Here is a 19,966-nt window from a genome sequence, read left to right on the forward strand (position 1 = left end):
ATACAGCGTGAGTTTTTCCATTTCAGACATAAACAGTACGTAGTTTTACTGACCCACTAAATTAACAAATAATTGTTTTTAATTATAAGTGGAGGCTCTGTATATTACTTTTCAACATCAGAATAATATCAGTGTTCATTCAGCAGAGGTTTTAGAAAGCAGCAGACTGCAAAGTAAATATGGAAATAGTGATTTCTTCTGTAGTTTGGTAAATATTGAGGCTGCACTTGTGGCTAACAACTGTCTCCCTCACTTCATGATTGTCTCTCTCTAGTAGGTTGATACTGAGGGTTTCTCATCTGTGCCAACATCTGCGCCCTGCACTCCTGTTTTTATTATTTAAGACTTGTTTTATGACTCACTGTGAGGCATTAGAACTGTGACAGTTTTAAAATTAGGTGCACATTTTTCTTTATTATTAAATTATTCTCGGTCTGTCAGTAATGTTGCAGGATGTGTTTGCTCTGCTGAAGCTTTGAGTGGTCTATGATGCACATCATGTAACCCCAACATTCCCAGTTCGATTCTGACCAGGGCACCTTTGTTACATGTCATCATCACCCATGTTCTCCCGTTGTCCCCCCGTCTCTTCAGACTGTCTTCTGTCACGTCCAAGGAAAATTGGAGTAAATATAATCTTAAAACAGAATGTAGGCCTGTATTAGGAAAATACTGTACATCTACTTTTGAAACATTCAGCAAATCAAATCTAACATCGTACAAAACCTTGTTTCAAGCTTTGTGAAACTAAATTTGGTAACGCTTTACTTTATGGTTGCGTAATTTTCGCATAATTTCCATAAATATTTAGTTATTTGGTGTTAATTATAGGCAAACTAAAGACAGAGCTGAGTTGATAATTAATGAATTCAAATTAAATACTTGTGTAACCTAAACAGTGATTTAGTCAGTGTACAGCAAGTCAGATAAACACACAAAAATGTGACATGTTTCTACAGACAAACATATAATTCAACAGAGAATAAAATTTCCAATCAAAAATTTGTATCAACATGGGTTTTAATTGAGATTTTCTTTCAAGGACATTCCTATATTTCCCATGATTTGCACCAAATTACAGTTATTTTCCAGGAAACTTATTGGAAATTATTAGAATTATGGGTCAGTACAATAAAACATTCATTTTATGGAAAACTCTAATGTGTTTTAAGGATGTTTTATGAAGCTAAGAAAAAAAGGAATGTGTAATAATTGCAGATAAATATGCTGGCCAATATTTGTTTATTTCATATATATTGTATCGTAGTGTGTATTGTACACATTACGCGGTAAGTAGTAAGAAACTGTAGTAGAGAAATTCCAGTTATGTCGAACCAGTGTTATCATTACATAGTTGGTCCACCAGAGAGGACTGACAAGTTTTATTTTTCAACTGTAAAGTGTCCTGCTCAGTACATATCTTGATTCTTTAATAATTAAGTTTAAAGTATCCCTTTCTAAAATGTTTGTTTGATATTTATGTTAAAAATTGAATATGAGCTGATCATTATCAGATTTTTAAACGCTCAATTATCTATTGGTATTGACCTCAAAAATCCAGCGTCAGTCATGCTATAGTGCTAAATCCTTCAACATGTCTGAAAGCATAAAAGTGACATTGTTTTCACTGGACAGTGATGAGTTAATCATCTTTTCTCCAGCCTCTGCTTGATCAATGATAATGATCAACTGCATGTCTAGCTCTCATGTTACAAGACGCCCCAACCCCTAATCTGAACCCAAAAGTACTGTGAGGAGTCTGTCATGTAGAAGTAAACACACAGTAAAATGTTAATGACTCCCAGAGCTTCACATCAAACTTCCTTCAGTGTTTCAGGGAGATTCTAAATAATGAATGTGACCAAATGTTCAAGATTTGAATAATTCAGCTTAAACATCATCTACGGGCAAAGATAATGGTCCCACACAGTACGATAGTGTGATGTCAGTCTTGAGGTTTGTCTACCTCGATCCTGCTACACAGAAAACAAAGTCACCTTCCTTGTACTGTGTAACCTTTAATATCAGTAAGTTTAGATTTTATAGGTGTAGACTTTTGGAGTTTTTCTTGAGCAAATGTTTTCAAGGAATAGTTATTCCCTTTCTTGCCAAGAATTGGATAAGAACATTGATATCATTCATTTCTGAACAGTTAGTTTGGAGGTAGAGACATGAGGCGATTAGATTAGCCTAGCTTAAAAACAGGAAATAGTTACACTATGTAAAACTACAAATTCTCATTTTTACATTTCTGTTTGTGTACAGATTAAACAAATGAGATACAACATTATGTTCATTAATAAATTTTGGAGGTGATTTTTGAACTTTGGACAGAGCCAGGCTAGCTGTTTTCCCCTGTCTCCAGTCTTTGTGCTAAGCTAAGCTAATGGCCTGCTGGCTCTTGCTCCATGCTTTCGGCGGTATCGATTTTCTCACTGTCAAGAAAGTGTAAGTGTATTACAGTACTCAAACCTCTAAACAGTATCTCTCCTTCTGTGTTTGTTTTCTATCACTATTCAGCCTACCTTTACCATTACATGTGCTTTGTGTGTATTTTACTTTACTTTCTACAAGTGATATCCAAACAAAATTTTAATTTGTAGCACTTCTTAAGTGTTTCTCTATTACGCCTTATAAAAAAATATTCTTTTTTAAAATTTTATAAATTCTCTAAAAAAATAGGAACAAAAGCAGTTCTGTACTACACACAGACAAAAATCTCACACCCTGAATAATCGATAAATTAACAGCACTCCAGGTCTCATTAACTAACGCTTAATCAACATGGATGACAGCCTTTAATCAAACTGTTATGTTTCCAGTGTCTGTGTGTGCAGACTTGTGTGTGCATGAAAGAGCAAAGTCTCACAACTTTTACACCCAGACACAGACTAGTTTGCATACAGACATCCACTTTGACCTTTGACCCCCCAGTGTAATAAGGATCTGGATTTTTTTTTCCTGCATCATTAACATCAACTGCTCTGATAATTGCAATTACAACACTGCAGATGAGGGTGAACATTACGGGGCGAGAACAGCAGGTGCAGAAGGCAGAGAGGAGAAAAGGATGATAAAGAGGTGCGATATATAAAGAAAAGTGTTCCTTTATACAGACAAGGTCGAGGTTTGGAGCATGTTGGCTCTGTGCAGTTAGCTGTGCAGTCAGTTTTCATTTGAAGAATATTAACATACGCAGTTTATACACTGAAGACAGGTCAGGTCTCTCTTCACACGGTCACAAAACAAAATTTAAGACCTGCATTAGCCTCAGCTTTTCATCATATTGACAGAACGCTAATTATTGTTTTTCAAGTTTTGACAGTCAAATTCAAAGTCAAGTCCTACATCCTAAACTTTTGGCTTTGCATCATAATGTGTTCGCCAAAAACCAAACCAAATGAATGCCAATTAATAGTAATTGTATGTACAAGATAAATTCAAATGATTAATGCCTAATGTAGAGTGCTTTATTAATTTTCAAAACTTATTTCATGACTGTAAGGGGGCGAACTTAATGGAAACACCTGGTGTATACAACTAAAACTAAAGAAAACTAAATCTCTCCTCTTGAGCAACAAGTTAGACAAGAAAAGCTTATCTCAAGGTCCGCTTACTAGTTTTTTTTTTCAGCACCTGAAGATGATAGTTAAAGGAAGATAGTTAAAAGATGTGTCCAGTGGACTTATATGTTATAGTGACACATGAAATAAAATTTTGGCTGTTTTCAAAAGCTAAATAAAACAAAGTAAGTGTTGCTGCTGACTCTTCCACTTTGGACTGTGATTATAAAGTCTTAAGCTTCAAGTCTATGTAAGAACAAGAGTCACTGGTGTTAAACTCAAAGTTGAACTGCAAGCCTTTTTCCAAGTTTTGTGGTGTCCGAAGGCATCAAATTTGTTACTTAGTTTTGACTTAAGTCCAAGTCATGTGACTTGAGTACACACCTCTGCCTTCCTCTACCTGAGAAGAAAACTTGTGCTGTTGATTCACTGTATTTATTGTCAGTCGTTCAGTTTTCTGGCTTATTTGCCGACAGGTTGCTGGAAGCAGGACTTAACTGAATATGTTACCAAACGCTGACTCTCCATGGTCCAGATTATGGTCAGTGTGTGTCTGTGTATGTGAGTGTGCACCTGTACTCTTATTTGTCAAAGCGTGTGTTATTAGGGTGCACATGCTAGTGAGTAGGTTTGTGTAATGAAGCATCAGCTTCACTGAGGTGTCATGTGCCAGGCTTCAATTTCCATGGAAAATTTCCATCGGAAATCTTATCTCATCTTTACATTGTGCTGCCTTCGCTGTTTGTTTCCCTGTCTGTGCGTCCGTGTTTCCACATGTTCATTTCCCCCCTCAATAAAGCGCTGCATTAACTCGATGGATGCTCAAATGGAAGGTGGGAGATGGCACATCTGGCTCTGAAAATGGGCGAAGTGGGACGAACTGATCTGTGTCTCTCTCTGTGTTCTCTGCTCTTATTCCTGTTGTGTTTTTCTCTCTCGTCTTTTTGGAGAAGGTTGACCTTTACGCTCTTTGTGCTGCCCTGTTGTGATTGTCTCGAGGTAAATGTTGTGATTGTCTTGGTGAAAATTGAAAAGGAGGGAGGGGGGCACCCAGTCTACGGAGATGTGTGTGACTTGCTCCTCTTTTTGTGTGTAAATCGCATATTTGAGGAATATCTGACCTTATCCAAAACCAATACAATCTGTCATTGATTAGAGTTTCCTCTCAGTACTACAGTGGGCTGTACCATCAGTATGGAAGGTCATGAACACTCAGAAAGCACACACTTTTCTGCTGGAAATTGAATCCTGCTAAAGGACATGTCAGTCACAATGAGATGTCATTTCACATACTTGTACACACACACACACACACACACACACACACAAATATATATTTATGATTGTATATAAATATATATAACTACAGTCCTGTCTTTACTGTCGCGATGATAAATAAACAGCCGTATTCTCTCAGGATGGAGGATGGTTTATTTTACTACATACAGTCTATGTAATTTCTTCTGTTCTTGCCTCTCTGAGAGGGCAGAGATGTCTCCAAAATCAGACAAAAGCATATTGTCAAAATGATTTGTTTCCAGAAATGACTTCTGTTTGAAATTCAGCAGCTCAACAGTAGCTTCTTTGTGGCGTGAGAGTCGCTGTGTGTGTGTGTGTGTGTGTGTGTGTGTGTGTGTGTGTTTGCGCGCTTTGTCTGTTTACTCTCTTGAAGGTGCCTGATTGGAGTGTGTTGGCCTGCTAAATCAGAAGCACCTGGGTCCAGTATTTTAGTGTGAATCTGTTATTCCTCTACCCGTGTGCAGCTTGTTGTTACTTGCCCTTGATTTTCTTCTTCACATCTTTAATACTTGTTTTTTATTTGTTTCTCCAATCAATATTTCAAATTTGCCAACATCACAAGTCCATCTCCCACTGAGTTTACATCAGTTAGACTTTTTTCACAGCAGACAAGGAAAAGCACAGATGTAATTAATAACGATAACAAGCCACAATGACCCGTGCCAATGAGCCAAGTCCAGGGCTCTGGATCTGGGACACCTAAATGGGATGCAGCCATCATGATTGTTATTAATTACACCTGTTTTTTCTGCTGTAACATGTCAAAATGCCCACTGTGAGCAGATGGGGGCTCTTCTTTTGGTTCATGGACAGATTAACTTGTTAGGGTTAAATTAAAACATCCAACAGGTGTTTTCAGTTATTGTGCTGATTTGACCTCTGCTCAGGTTGAAGTTGGTTGGACTTGTGCTGGAAACTACATGAGGTATTCAAACTCCATTTACTGTAAGAATTATAAAGGTGTAAATTGTGTAACACAGTGAATGTGAGATTGAAATCACAGTCTGTACATGACCACACAGCCCTGAAGAGCGCTAATCAGTGAAATAAGTGAAAACACCTGTGTGGGTGGAGCAGGATTGTGAAGGGCTAAAATGTAAATTGAGTTTATTGCGTGGCCCCTTTTTAACCCTCACGCTGTCCTCTTATAGTCCCGTACACACCCTGTGTCCTTAGGGTCACATGGGTACATCCCCCACCTGATGATGATGATGATGCTTATTATTATTATTATTATTATTATTATTATTATTGTTATTACACCCGCAGCATAAAGTACTTGTTTTAGAGTCTTTCTTTGATGGACAAATCTGACACCTCTTCCCCTTACTCGCTGAGGTGGAGGCAGAGGCCGATGCGGACGCCAGTGGAGGCAGCATAGGCGCTGATGTATTATCCTTATCCTTATCCTTATCCTCATCCTCAACCGTATTGACTATGAGTGACCGCCTGGCTCTCCTCTGAATGGCCTTCAGGGCCGCAGTGGAGGCGTCTGTGCGGGGGAGACGCCCTTCTTTCAATCAACGGGGTTACGAGCACCTTACCCAGCTGCTCCAGGAACACCCTCCTCTTGTTCCGCTTGCAAGACATCCAGGCGGGGTTTAGCTCTCTCCATATGACGAAGGCGTTGTAGACCAAAACGTCGACTATGTTGTGGAAGACGACCAGGGGCCAGCGGGCGGTCATCCTCCTGCAGCTATATGTCCCGATCACCTTATCTAGGTTATCCACACCTCCTTTGTTGCGGTTGTAGTCCAGTACGATAGCGGGCTTCTTGTCTTCACCATTGCTGATCTCGGCCCACGTGTGCCATGTGCTCAGAAGCACCACGTTCTTGTTTCTCTTCGGTACGTACACTAGCACCGTGGTGGCCGTGAAAGTGATCACGGACGACGACACCGGTCTCCCCTTACACGTAAGCAACGCCGGCGGGAGCTCGGGTTTGTTCTTCTGAACTGTGCCGACCATGGTGATCCCCCTCCTCAGGAGCTGCTGTCCAAGTTCGTATTATTATTATTACATCACCATTATCACTCACTATCGGCCCACATGTCCCACACCTCTCACAGCGGCCAGTTTGTTGGTCGCGTACCTTGCGGATCTCGACTTGCGGTCGTCGAACCGTATTAGTTTCGAGTGCCTGTAAAAGAGTTTGAGTGGCATCGTAGCGCGGAAGATCGCTCTTCTGCTCTCCAAGTCCCACAGACTCGCCACGGCCTCGCCTCTAGACCTGTATACGCCCGCCAAGATCAGCAGCCCTACATAAGCGTGCACATCCACGTTGTTCATGGGTTTCCAACCCTCTCCGTATTTCCGAAACCCCTCCGGATTGGTTGTCTCCTGGATGAGCTTGTCTATAGCCGGCGTGAAGAAGAGGTAGAAGGTCGAGACAATGTCGCGGGTGCGGGACACCGCGTACGGCGTGGGTCCCGTGGTGTTCGGCGTCATCGTCCTCGTCGTCCTCGTCCCTGTCCTCGTCCCCGTCATCCTCAACCTCGACCTAGTTGGGACCTTTTGGTCTGTCGTACCGCCCCGGCGGCCCCGCTTCTTACGTGCTGCCGAGGAGGACCATGTCAGTTTTCTGTTCTTTGACAGGTATGTCTCTGTTTCGCCTTCTTCCCCGCGTTCCTCGTCTTTGTGTTCTTTGTGTTCTTCTTCTTCTTCTCGTTCTTCATGTTGTCGTTCCGTCCACGTCACCCTCGTCGCCCTCGTCGTCCTCGTCCCCATCCTCGTCCCTGGCCTCGGCCTCGACCTGGTCACCCATTTTTCGCCTGACACCGAATATTACTAATTTTACCCATTTCTTGATTAACACCCCCCTTTCCTCATTTTAACCATTTCTCGATTAACACCCACCCCATGTTCATTTTATCAAGTTTTCGGTAAAATTGGATACCCTTTTCATTTTACCCATTTTTCGAGCAACACCCATTACCCGAGTAACATTTTAAAATATTTAAAATAATAGTCAGATTAATTATGAAGTTCAATACAGCTCACCAGTGATGTTGAAGTATAGCCCATAGTTTCCTTCACCATAAACCAAAACCAGACAGGAGCACAAATAAGCACCTGCCATGGCACAAGCACACTGAAAAGATGTATGCTCCTCTCACACAAAGCAGTAACACAGCTGAACCAACTGATTACATGAACCACCTGTTGTACATATCTTTTATTAGATGCCTCAAAACAGCACTGTCACTTCTCTCATCAGCGTTGTTTTTAGCAGCAGCAGGGAGTTGTTTTCAGTGAAAAAGCCCACCATACACAAACTGCTCAGCACACAACAGCAGACAGACAAAATTAGTGACTAGCTGGTGAACATAGTGGAGCATTTAGCAGCTAAAGGGCCAGATATTTCCCCCAGAAAGACCAAAACAGAGCGAAACGAAGAATTAATATTGCATACATTCATCAGGTGGACTCCAAATATGCTAAAGTCTCAGTATCTGCTGGTTGTATAAATAAGCAGCTGTATGCCAACAAGTTTGCCATACTGTATCTACTACTATCTAATCTGCCACTTTGATCTGGATTTAAGATAATTGCACATATATTGCACATAGAGTATAGTAATAGAGTAATAGCCTATACTGTATATATGGATCTAACTTTGATCTATTTTGTTTGAGAACTTGCCACAGTTCTGTGGATTCAGGCGTCTGAGTTGTTTCTGTCTCTTCAGGTAATCCCAGACTGACTTGAAGATGTTCTGTGGGGGTCATGTCATATGTTGCAGGACTCCTTGTTCTTCTTGTAGGTGAAGATAATTCTTTATGACTCTGGCTGTATGTTTGGGGTCATTGTCATGCTGCAAAATAGGTTTGTGACCGATCAGATGCCTCCCTGATGGTATTGTGTGAGAATCTTAACATCTAAAGTGCCAAACTTTTGCACAGTTATGTGTGTATATATATTACTACCAGTGGAGGCTGGTCCATAGAGGCAGAGGAGGTTGATCCTCTATTTTTTGAGAGGCAAAAGGGAGATCAAAATATAATAAATAATATTTGGTTGAAATAAACCATTACAAATCTCAGTATTATTTATAAAGTATTTTTTCTCTCTTTGGAAAAAATCCATTACTGAAATTCTGTTTAAAATGCTTCAAAAGCGACGCCTGCAGGGCAGGAGGAGAAAGGGCAATGTGTGTGAAGTGGTTGGGGGGGGCGCAATTGGTGGAGGTGGAGTGGGGGACAGAGGAGGACGGGTGCCTGCTGTCCTCCGCAGGGCGGGATCTCTTACATTGGACTCAATGTATTTCATTTTTTTTCATGCTAATCTGTGATTGGCCATGACACGTAAAATGACGCTCCAAGGGAGGCTGTCCTCCCTTACCAATCAACAATCAGAATGCAATATTGACATCAAATTGGTTCAATGATAGTTTCCAGATTTCATCTTCAATTCTCTCCGCTGTAAGGCAGAGTAGATAGGCAGCAGTAGATAGCTCCTTGCGTTAGCCAATGCAACAGCTGGCTTGTTGTAGCAGCCTGAAGGACTCTTTATACATCCATGGAAGGACTGTTAAGGACTGTTGTTAAGCTAATGGGAGAAATGATCTGGACTGTGCAGCGCAGCAGCAGCAGGACGCTGCCGGGGAGGCTGGAGAGAGAAGCAACTGGAGAAACAACCAAGAGAGTTAGCTTGTTTGTCATTGTTGCTAATGATATCAGACTGGTTAACCAGCAGGCACAAAGTTCTGTTAACTAACATACAAGATGACCAACAGCTACAGATGGACGTTATGACATGAATACTTGATCTCCATGATAGAAAGAAGAAGACGTCAGATAACGTGAGTCAGATACAGCTTCTCTCTCTTTGTCTCTGTGGTTGCTAATTTCATCTCTGATGGTTAAATGTCTCTCTGTGTGGCTGTTGTGTGAATTTATCTCCTTAACAAGAATGCAGCAGAGATCATATAATGTGTTGTGGGTAGTTTGCTTGTTGAAGTTATAGTGAGCTGTCTTTTTAATTGAGTGGTTGTTCAGTCACCTGTTGATGTTGATGTGTGATTAGTGAATGAGTGCAGGAGGTCTGGCTGCTTGCTTCTGACAGTTTCTTTAGTTTGTTTTAAGCTGAGCCGTATATTGAGTATTAAGCTTAAAGTAACTAGAATAACAAGTGTTAACTAGTGGTGTAACGGATTGTAGTTGATCCGTGATCCGTATGGGTCACCCCTATGGTTCGGCAGGCATATGAACTGCGGATTAATTGCAAAATTTAAAGTCACCAGCCGCCCCTGATTACTACCCTTTTTTTCTGTTTATCTGTATCATGTTCCTATCTACCTCTTTGGTTCCTTTCTCTGGTGCTGCTGTAATGCTGAATTTCCCTCCAAGGATCAATAAACTTACCTTACCTTATCTTATAGTAACTTTATGAGGTGATCATGTCAATTCGATTACCAACATAACTTGGTTTCTCTGAGTAACCAGAGGCTACGAACGAAGTTCAACATACCCAGGATATCTTTTCGTTAGCTGGCTTCACTGAGCCTAACTGTCCAGATAAGCAGTACTATGAAGCTGGTTATCAACTAGCTCAGTCAATTCTGGGTTTTCCAGTTCATGTGAAAGAGGTAGGGTTGTTAATTACAGGCGTCATCATCAGAACTATGAATGAAGTACTTCACATGTTATGAGATGAAATGGTGATACCAAGTACCTGCAGAAAGCTTCTGTTTTAGGTACAGCAAAAAGTCATGTTCAACAAAGTGAAATGTAAACAATAGCCTGTAATCATACAACAGAATAAGAAGATGTAGAAACACTAAAAATAACTTTTAATGTCAAATATTAAAAGCGAAATCTCACTGGCCACCCCAGATCTGATGGATCATTGGTCAAGTTCAGGTCATTCAGTAAACACAGTTAAAGGTGTTATGTGATGTTCAATTAGTTAAACTGAGTAAGAGACATCTATGGAATATAAGAGAGTGTTGCTCATGCAGACAAGAAAATATGTTTATGATTGTGAATGTTCTATATTTTTCTGTATTGGTAGAAAATGTTATGGTGCAATTTACACATGTAGGTATTTGTAGCATTGTGTGCGGGATGTTTTAAGTAAGTAAAGTCCATTGAGAACTTTAAAGCAGGACTATAAGCTAAAGTTATTACAGTGAAGTTCATAGTTAGTAGAGATAGTGGAGTTGATGCAAGCTGAGTCAACGCCACAATGATATGAATAACATTGCTGACTGCTGTATGTTTTGCACAGGTGACCTGTGAATAAATGTGTTGCACCAGTTTGGACCCAGAGCTTCATTTTGAACCTGTAACATATACCATATTTACTCCACTACAGGGAAATGGCTCATAGAAAATGTGTAGCCTATCCTTAACAGAATTACTGATAATAGACATGTTTAATTAACCACTGCCTCCCAGAGACCGATGGACGGAAATGGAAAATGTAATGTACATAAAATAGAAAAATGATTAGAATGGCAGCTGCATGTTCGTGTTGTTCTCGGTTGTAATATCGACTCTAGTCGTTGTAGGTGATCAGCATGGCACCTTTAGTTTAATGATGTATTATAAAATGTAAAAATAATCTGGCGTTGAGCACAAACATTACAATGGATGCTAATATAGGTCTTGGAATTCAATTATGATTTATCTGTGCGTATGTTGAAGCAATGTGATGTTGTTGTGTTTAAAATGAACAGTAAACGTGATTGCTATGCCATGGCCACCCCAGTCAAAATGTCCTGGATACACCACTGCTAAGGCTTAACATATATGTAGGTATTATTGTATATGACTTAAGTAAAGAGTGAGTATTTTTTCCTATTTAGTTGGATGATGAAGAAACCATGAATATGAATATGTCACATAAAACAACAAAAATAATGCCAGACTGTTTCTGCTACCAAAGCAAAGAGTGGAAAAGTAGTTAATGACTGATGAGGCTTATCTGACCTAAATGTTGCATTTATAATCATTGGAGCCAATTAACAGTGTGGATTATTTTTCTAATAAAAGACAGTCTTTCGTATTTATTTCCAATTATCATCACACAGTTGTCTCATGTTATTCTGAGCTGCAGTGATGGAATCAGAGTGTAAAATCATCCACACTGCCAGCTTTCATGTGTTTAGTGTTGTCAACGATCTCTCCGTTTGTTAGAAGCTCTGTTTTAAAACCAGAGTGGAAATAGAAAGCCTGGAACAATAAAATGTTTCTAACTGACCTATAAAAATATATATTGCTCTTTTTTAATTGTCACTTTATTGTAAACTCAGGACTTTTGTCCATGTTGGGATCTTGTAGGAATGATGACTCTTTTTTTCCAGTGATCTGATTGGTCAGTGGTCGGAGTGTTGACAGGTTGTGATGCTCCAGAGCAGGTTAACTGTTCAGCATAAGTTACCATGGTGATGTACTCCAGTAAGAAGTGAACCGCCATCATAACCCTGATAACCCAGAGTTAAACCTGAAGTTACCTCACTAACCCCAAATCCTGCTTCGTAATACAGGCCTGTGGTTACTTAAGTGCATGTAAATGCAGTCAGTGCTGTGTTTACAACTTGTTCCGCTGCCCCCAAGTGGCCAAAAAAATCAGTTGGTATGGCTTTAAGTGACAAATGTTGCTATTAAGTATGTACATGAATGGAGAACTGATGAGAAATGTTTCTATTATTTATATTTTTTTGTTCATTTTTCTCTCTTTTTCTCTGCACCTTGTCTTCCCTCCCCATGTGTAGGATGTACGACGTTGGAGGCCAGCGAACTGAGCGGAGGAAGTGGATTGGATGTTTTGAGGATGTCAGGGCGGTGCTTTTCGTGGTGTCACTCAGCGGTTACGACATGACCTTGGTGGAAGACCCCTCTATGGTACAGGCTGCAGTCACTCAATCAATCACTCCCTCACAGTTTTCATTCTCTCCACTCATATTAACTAGAGACCTCTCATTAAAGTCTCACCCAGTCAGTGTATGGCTATCCCTTGTCGTCTGCCCTCTGTGTTCCTCTGCACCTCTTCAGCTGTCTGATGGTTTTATTGTCTTCTTCTCTGCAGAATCGTCTGCAGGAGAGCATGAAACTCTTCTCCTCCATCTGCAACAACGTCTTCTTCCGCAGCACATCCATGGTGAGATATTCGTTCAGTTACTAGGAGCGGTTATCGTGAGTTTTTCCACAAAATTCATATAAATTTCAGAGATTTAAGAGTTGTTTTGCTGTACAGTGCATCGACTTACTACAACTTCTACAACTGTCTCAGTCAAATTTCCACTTGTCGCCCTATGTTGGTATTTTTCTGTCACAATTTTTCTTGGATGTCACAATGCAAAAAGATTACATTTGTAATCTTGCCTACAAAGCTCTGACTGGTCGACTGTTGCTCCAACCGGCTAAAAAAGCCTTCAAATGGGACAACAGCAGATGTATTTGAATCGCTGAAAAAAAATCAGAAATCAGAGTGGCAATTCAGAGGTCTGGGACCAGAACAGTAAATTTATCCAGAAATTCACATAAAATTATATTAGAACCCTGTTTCTAAAAAAACAAAACCTAATTTTGTGTAACATAAATCTGTTGTTTCTCCTTTCCTGTCCTGTTAACCATCTAGACTTCAGACCTCAGATTTTTCTTGCAGTCCCTTTGGTTGTCGTCTATGTTGACAACCACTGCTGTAGAGTCATAGAATAATTTTGTGGGGTTGCAACATAATTCATATGATAAGAAAAAAAAGTCTCAAAGATGAATTAAGATTAAGAGGAAAAGATCTGTTTTTAATTGAACTGAATTTTTCCTGATATAAAAATCTACTCACCAGAGACCAAAGATTTTTGGAACCACTACCGTTGAAAGTTCATGAGTTTGAAGTTGATAGTTTAGTAACACATACCAAGTGAATCCACAATGATACGTTGTCCTTTAAAACTGTTGTTACTGAACGGTGAAGGACATTCAATCATGTTCACTTAGCATCTGGTGGACGGAGCAAACGGAGCAGACATGAGCAAAATCTCTTTGTTGCTCCACATTTGTTCTCTATGACCCCATGAAACAAGAATAACACTAATGTGAATGATAAATGGTGTTTCCACACACACACACACACACACACACACAAACACAGCCCGGCCTCAGCCCTTTGTCTCTGAGTCATCTGTCACTCGTAATTAAACAGCGAGTTGTAATTAGGGTGAGCTTTGGCGAGGTGACATTTTCCCCTCTCTGTGTTTTTCCATTCCCGTTTCCGGTAAATGATCACATTAAAACAACCGTGTAACAAGCTTGTTCAATTTATTCCACTTAACTTGCATTTCAAACTCACTTAAATAACAAGTCACTGCATGTTGACAGGAATGTCAACTGCTGTTCACTCGGCAGTGTTTTCTGCACCTTTCAGTGCAGAAAAACATTCAGTGTTTTTTAACATTTCTGATTAAACTTGGATCTCTGAACAAATGAAGGCACGGGTGATGGTTTATAAATCAAAACAAAATGCTCTAATCTTGGTTAATTGAGATTATAAGAAAACAGCTTTTTGTGATGTTTGGCCATGAACAATCACACCCCAGACAAAAAAATAGAAACATTACAGATTTTTGTCTTCAGAAAATCTCAAAGATCTTAAAAAGAAAGTTGCAGTGTTGCACCAAAGCATCTCTTCTAGTGAAATATTCTTTGTTTAACTGTGAAGACATTTATTTCAGGCGTCATTAGAACCAAATAGCCAATTAAATGTCTGCGTTGGTGACGTGTTTATGTGCAGGGTTGTGTGCGGGCTTGCACGTTAAGGTGGCTAACAGGCTCATTAAACAAAAGTGTTTAATGATAGCTTTTTAACGTGGGAGGGAAATTTGTAACCTCCACCTCAATTAACTCTTCACTGTGGCTGGTCAGTGATAATTACACACCTAGGTGTTGCTCTGTATCCTCCTCATTGAGGATACAGAGGTAGCTGCTCTACCTCATCCCTCCCTCGTTATTATCCAGGGTCCATCTTTTGTGTGCGTGTTTGTTTCGTTTCTGCGATCAAAAACAGGCCGGAAGAGAGAACTTGGCCGTAGTTTTAATTGGTCTACTACAAAGCCACAAAGTACCTGTGAAATGTGGCGGCGGCCGAGCAGAAGTTGAGTTTAGAGGCGGCAACAATAAACAGCAGGAAGAGATTTATAAACGAAGTAACTTAGGTTGTTGAGCGCCTGCACTGGAGACCACATGAGTGATTGATTGCACACTGATGTGTGGAGCGAGGTAATTGATCCACCATCATCCTCTCATGCTGGTGTCAACACAACTATTGATTTTTACATTTTGCGTAAATATCTGTAAATTGGCAATAAACGTGACTATAATTTTGGAGATTGATTTATTGGTTTAATTGTTTGGTGAGTTATTGCAGCGCTACAGACGGGAGTCATCAAATCAACATTTTCTTTTGTCTCATGATCTTTCGCATTGATTTTCCTTTTTCCACTGGAGAGGGAGCCTTTGACTTGTGATGAGCTTTTTGAGTTCTCAGCAGATTGTTTTATGTCTTTTTGCAGATTTTATTCATGAACAAGATAGACCTCTTTCAAGACAAGATTCTACACTCTGGGCGACATCTGCGGTTATACCTGCCACAGTTTAAAGGTAGGAATGCTAGACCATGTTCGTCTTCACAAGGAAGATTTACAAGTTTGGACACAGGACACAACAATCTGTATCAAAAGAAAGGGCCTGTAAATGTACTGTTGCACTGTTTAGTTCTCCCGTAGACACATTATTGGCTGTTATTTTTCAGGGTTTTTGTATCCGCTCCGCTCAGCGTTTTGCTCTCCACATCACAGTGGGCTCAACAGGGGATGTGTCCTCTCTGCTCTCATGCAAATGTCAATATAAATGCTAAAACTCTTGGGATTGGGGTCAGCCAGTAGAGCAAGCGTCCATTTCACACTGACCTCAGATATGATGACTAGTCTGATACACTGCATGTGAGGTGAGAGTGGAGCCAGATGTTTCACTGTAAAGCTTCTCTTCCAGGCGCAGACTGTGATGTGGATTCAGCCGCCCGCTTCATCGCCGCCACCTTCGTCTCACTCAACGCCACGCCCAGCAAACTCATCTACCACCACTTCACCACGGCGACCGACACCTCTAACATCCAGGTGGTCTTCCAGGTTGTTATGGACACAATAATCAAAGAGAACCTGGAGGCAGTGTCACTCCTGTAGACCTTGCTGAAGAGTCGGTCGGTGCCTGTCGACCTTTGGATGTGACACAACAGACACTTTTTTAAAAAAAGACTAAAATAGCCAAAAAGGCATCGAATAGAACATGAAGATCATCTCATCCAAACACGTTGTCTGTTTTCTCTCATATAAGGTGCAGCCTGGGAGCTCTGATGCCATTTTCTACTGTTGCATTTCATCCTCTGTGATGCTGCTTGTCTATAAACACTGCAACACTTGATTTCATGTAGCTTTGGGAAGAAAAAAAAACATTGAAGGAGAAGGACCTCTTGGCTAATCCTTCGTCTTTCGGGTTGAGCCCTAAATTTTGAAATTCTTATATTGAGAATGATGGGCATTTATATTTTTGTACTGTACCATAAAACCCACATCAGACTATGAACAGTGAGGTTTCTTTTTTGAAGGCTTGACATACAATGATGCCATTTATTTGTCTCCTCTTTTGTGTGTGTGGGCAGGACACAGAGGGAGTGAGGATTTACTGTTTGTCCGTTAGTTCCTCTGTGCAGGGTTCACTCATGCATACCATCGCATGTTTTCCGCTCATCCATCACGGTGTCTCCGCTGTGCACATCCTGTGCGTCACACCCTCCTAATGAGCCGGTGATCACTGTAAAAGCACCCCACTCTGTGTTTACTTGTCACCTACACTCCGTTCATTTTAATCTGCGCCTTCACTTGTTCCCCTGACTCTCACCAGTCAGTGATGACACTGGAAACCTGCAATAACCAGTTAAAAATGGGAAAAGTGTATGTAAAGAAACCGACAAATAATATCCATGAAGCCTCGGACCTATTTTAATTTCCTTTCTTTCACCTCTGATGATTCTTGTTCAATATCTGACACACACATGCTCATAAACCCTGATTTGTCAACAAGGATGATGTGTCATATGTGATTTGTGTGGCATTAACTCTGCTGGGGTTTGTCTGTTTTGGAAGCTCGCCTGAGCGACTTGCTGTGGTATCACACCAGCACCTGTCTGACTCCAATAATAAACATTTTATGGTAATGACTGATATGGTTACTCAAAGTGAGAGAAAAGAGAAAAACACCCCCAAGTGCCTTATGATGAAGCCGTTTAGCTGCCGTGTAATTTACATTTCATATGCATATGTCTTAATGTGTTTTTTTTCTTCAGTTTTTTTCCCACTCTCAGTAAAATTCTTGATATTTGATACAACTGCTGTTTAAGTCTTATAGATCATGTTCACAGACTGTTATTTTATTGTTTTATACTGTGTATTGTACTGAAGCTACAATACAAAATAAATGTGAGAGGCTGCCAACCTTATTTTGACCCTATGTTTCAGTTTTCTTCTTTGATAAATATATAAATGGATAAGTATGAAGGGAGTGCAGGATCACATATTTTTCAGTTTCCATCCCCCACTAGTTGAATATTTGAAGACAAATTTAGGCCAGACAACAGGCTACCAGTGTTTGTTCATTTTAATAGATAAAATAAATAAAAGTACTTTACAAGAAACTTTCTGGACATTTAATACATTTTGGCAAAGCGGGTACATGTAACAGTTTAAACAATAAAGATGGGAAGTCATCTGGAAAGAAAATGTTTTCAACTAACATCTCTCGCACTTATTTTTTGTCTTGTTTTTTTTCTTTTATACTTTTATACTCCTGTCTACGCAACCAAAGCAAAAAACTGAACAATGATTGTGTTTTTAAATAAGAACATTCAGAGTCTGCAGCGGTCCATCGTCGACAATGATCGGGTTTTCCTCTGCGCCCTCAGCCTCATCCAACTCTGGTTCGTTTCTTTATAATTCTTCATTTCCAGAGAAGCGCTCTCGGGTCTCGGCGGAGGACCGGTACTGTCTCCGCGGGTCTGACCTGGACTCACGCGGACAGGCAGTCCAGGGAGTCCAGGGTGAGGAAGACGTCCGCTTTGCACTGGAAGGTGCCTGTCCCGTCCCGCAGCAGCTCGCAGCTCTTCAGGTTTGGAGAGATGTCCTTCACGCAGATGGCCTGCAGGAGGTGAAAAGCAGCGATCAGACAATTAAAAGTTTACAGCTGAAAATCCGGGAAAATCAGCTTTTGGTGATTCTATTCAACTTTTCTACCACTATCATGTTCCTGTAAACTGACCTTATAGTCTCGTATTTCATGTATTCATAATACTAACAGTCAAATTATTGGGACTGTGGAACAGTCGCTTATTAGATAAATCCCATAATTTCATATCCACCTAAATTTTTCCTTTATTCGGGCGTTTTTCCTAGATGATAATGATTTCAAGTTCCGAAAAGTTCTTAGTTAAAACCATCTTGTATTGCTGCGCTTTGACCTGCAGCGTCCGTTGCGCCTTTACGCACGAGTTTAACTTTCAACTGTTTTGATCTGAACTGTTTGTTTGTTTCGCGACAAGAAGTAAAGCCTAATCTCTGTCTAAGAGTTGTTTACTAGAAATTGTTTCTCACTTTAAATATTTAAGAATCGCCATAAATGTGTCTCTTATGGTGCTGAATGGAAAGAGCATTTTACGAGCCTTCATTTTATCATCAGTGTAAAAAATAAAAACAGAACCCTGCTTAAAGAAGAATAAAGTTTGTAGTATCTTAACTGTACTTACCATGCTTTTGAGGATGGAGACCTGCCTGTTAGTCTCTGGAATCACGTTGTTACCTGCTGTCTCGTCGCTCTCCATCAGCGTCTCTTCGGACTCGGACCTCCGGACGTATGGTGACCTCCTGATGCCGGACAGCAAACCCGAGGCACGACCCACCGAGTAGTAACTGGGCCCAGTCGACTGCTTGTACCAGGCTTCGACAGGATGGCAAGAGATGAGCAGAGACACTGCGACGCACACCACGGCAAATCTGACTGACCTCTCCATGTCTGGAACCGTCTTGGCACTGTTTTTACGCTGCGCTTTTGTGGTCTGTTCTTGGTCAGCAGCTGACTTTACGTTTTGCTGTGTGTTTGGAAAACTTTCTGCTGCTTATATAGGCTGGCTGGGCGACGTTATCGTGACCCAGCACGTTCGTCAAATCAAATTTGAAGTGGGCGGATGGTGATCCGTCTTTGTGCGGAGAAGAAAAAAGACCAATCCGAATTGATCCGTTTTTGATGGTATGGTGGGGCCAGGGGAGGGGTAGTGCGTGTGTGTGTGTGTGTGTGTGTGTGTGTGTGTGTGTGTGCATATGTGTGTGTATTTGGTATAGAGCATGAGGGGGTTGGAGACGTATAGAGACGTCAGCCACATCAGACAGCCCAGGATAGACAGTGACGTAAGTGGTCAAAGATGTCCAAATAGTTTATACATTAGGGAGGAGGGATTTTTTCCCCCTAATTTGACAATCTAATTGTCAGATTCAATTTTCCTGAATGTCTAAAAGCATCTCATAAACTTAAAAAGGGCAGACTTTTAATTTCCAGATTAACTCCTGCTTGGACACCAGTGAAAAGTGATTTGATATGATGAAGAGATTTGGATTTATCTGTCTGGAAAACCACACAAAATTCATAAAAGCCATTAAAATGACTCAACGTTTAATCAGTGCATGCAACCACGAAGCAGAGTCAGTGCGCATGGCTTCAAAAGACTCCAGGATGAGTGGAAATGGAGCGTTTAGGAGTAAAAAGACGAACAGATCAATAAACATGAGTGAATAATCGACTGATCCAAATTGTTTTAAGTTTCAGCAGCTTTCTACACGGACAGACTGTGAGTCAGTCTCACTTCAAAACGGAGCTCCCAGAAAAAAACAGGCCTTTATCAATACAAACCCTTTCCCTGATTGATTTACTGACCTCACCGGTCATGCTTCATCAACTCCACCTCCGTGTAGTCAGTAGATCAGCAGAGGAACAAAAGTGATGGAGACTTTAACAAAGAGGGATGCATCCACATTTGTTCAATTAAATAATCACAAAAACAGT

General features: G+C 40.6%; 2 protein-coding genes across 3 annotated transcripts in view; one reads left to right on the plus strand and one right to left on the minus strand.

The window, feature by feature from the left end:
• gnav1 (guanine nucleotide binding protein (G protein) alpha v1) overlaps positions 1-17,357 on the plus strand; it is a 34,101-nt gene extending 16,744 nt beyond the window's left edge. For both annotated transcript variants that reach the window (XM_042431612.1, XM_042431621.1), the window contains 4 exons: positions 12,580-12,709; positions 12,894-12,965; positions 15,376-15,463; positions 15,854-17,357. In XM_042431612.1, the coding sequence (XP_042287546.1) occupies positions 12,580-12,709; positions 12,894-12,965; positions 15,376-15,463; positions 15,854-16,044 (481 nt within the window). In that variant the 3' untranslated portion in view covers positions 16,045-17,357. The remainder of the gene's footprint in view (positions 1-12,579; positions 12,710-12,893; positions 12,966-15,375; positions 15,464-15,853) is intronic.
• An 88-nt stretch (positions 17,358-17,445) lies between these two features.
• npb (neuropeptide B) lies at positions 17,446-19,147 on the minus strand. Its single transcript, XM_042431631.1, has 2 exons — positions 18,657-19,147; positions 17,446-18,052 (listed from the first exon to the last, which is right to left on the minus strand). The coding sequence occupies exons 1-2, from the start codon at positions 18,918-18,920 to the stop codon at positions 17,924-17,926; spliced, it is 393 nt and encodes a 130-aa protein (XP_042287565.1). The 5' UTR covers positions 18,921-19,147; the 3' UTR covers positions 17,446-17,923.
• Positions 19,148-19,966: the final 819 nt, after the last annotated feature.

The sequence above is a fragment of the Thunnus maccoyii genome, chromosome 2 (genome assembly GCF_910596095.1).
Source record: "Thunnus maccoyii chromosome 2, fThuMac1.1, whole genome shotgun sequence".
Lineage (NCBI taxonomy): Eukaryota > Metazoa > Chordata > Actinopteri > Scombriformes > Scombridae > Thunnus > Thunnus maccoyii.

Excerpts from the sequence above, each read along its gene's own strand:
- npb (XM_042431631.1), bottom strand. The coding sequence starts at position 18,920 with ATGGAGAGGTCAGTCAGATTTGCCGTGGTGTGCGTCGCAGTGTCTCTG. Across the intron at positions 18,053-18,656 it reads TCTCCATCCTCAAAAGCATG|GCCATCTGCGTGAAGGACAT; the intron begins GTAAGTACAGTT and ends CACCTCCTGCAG.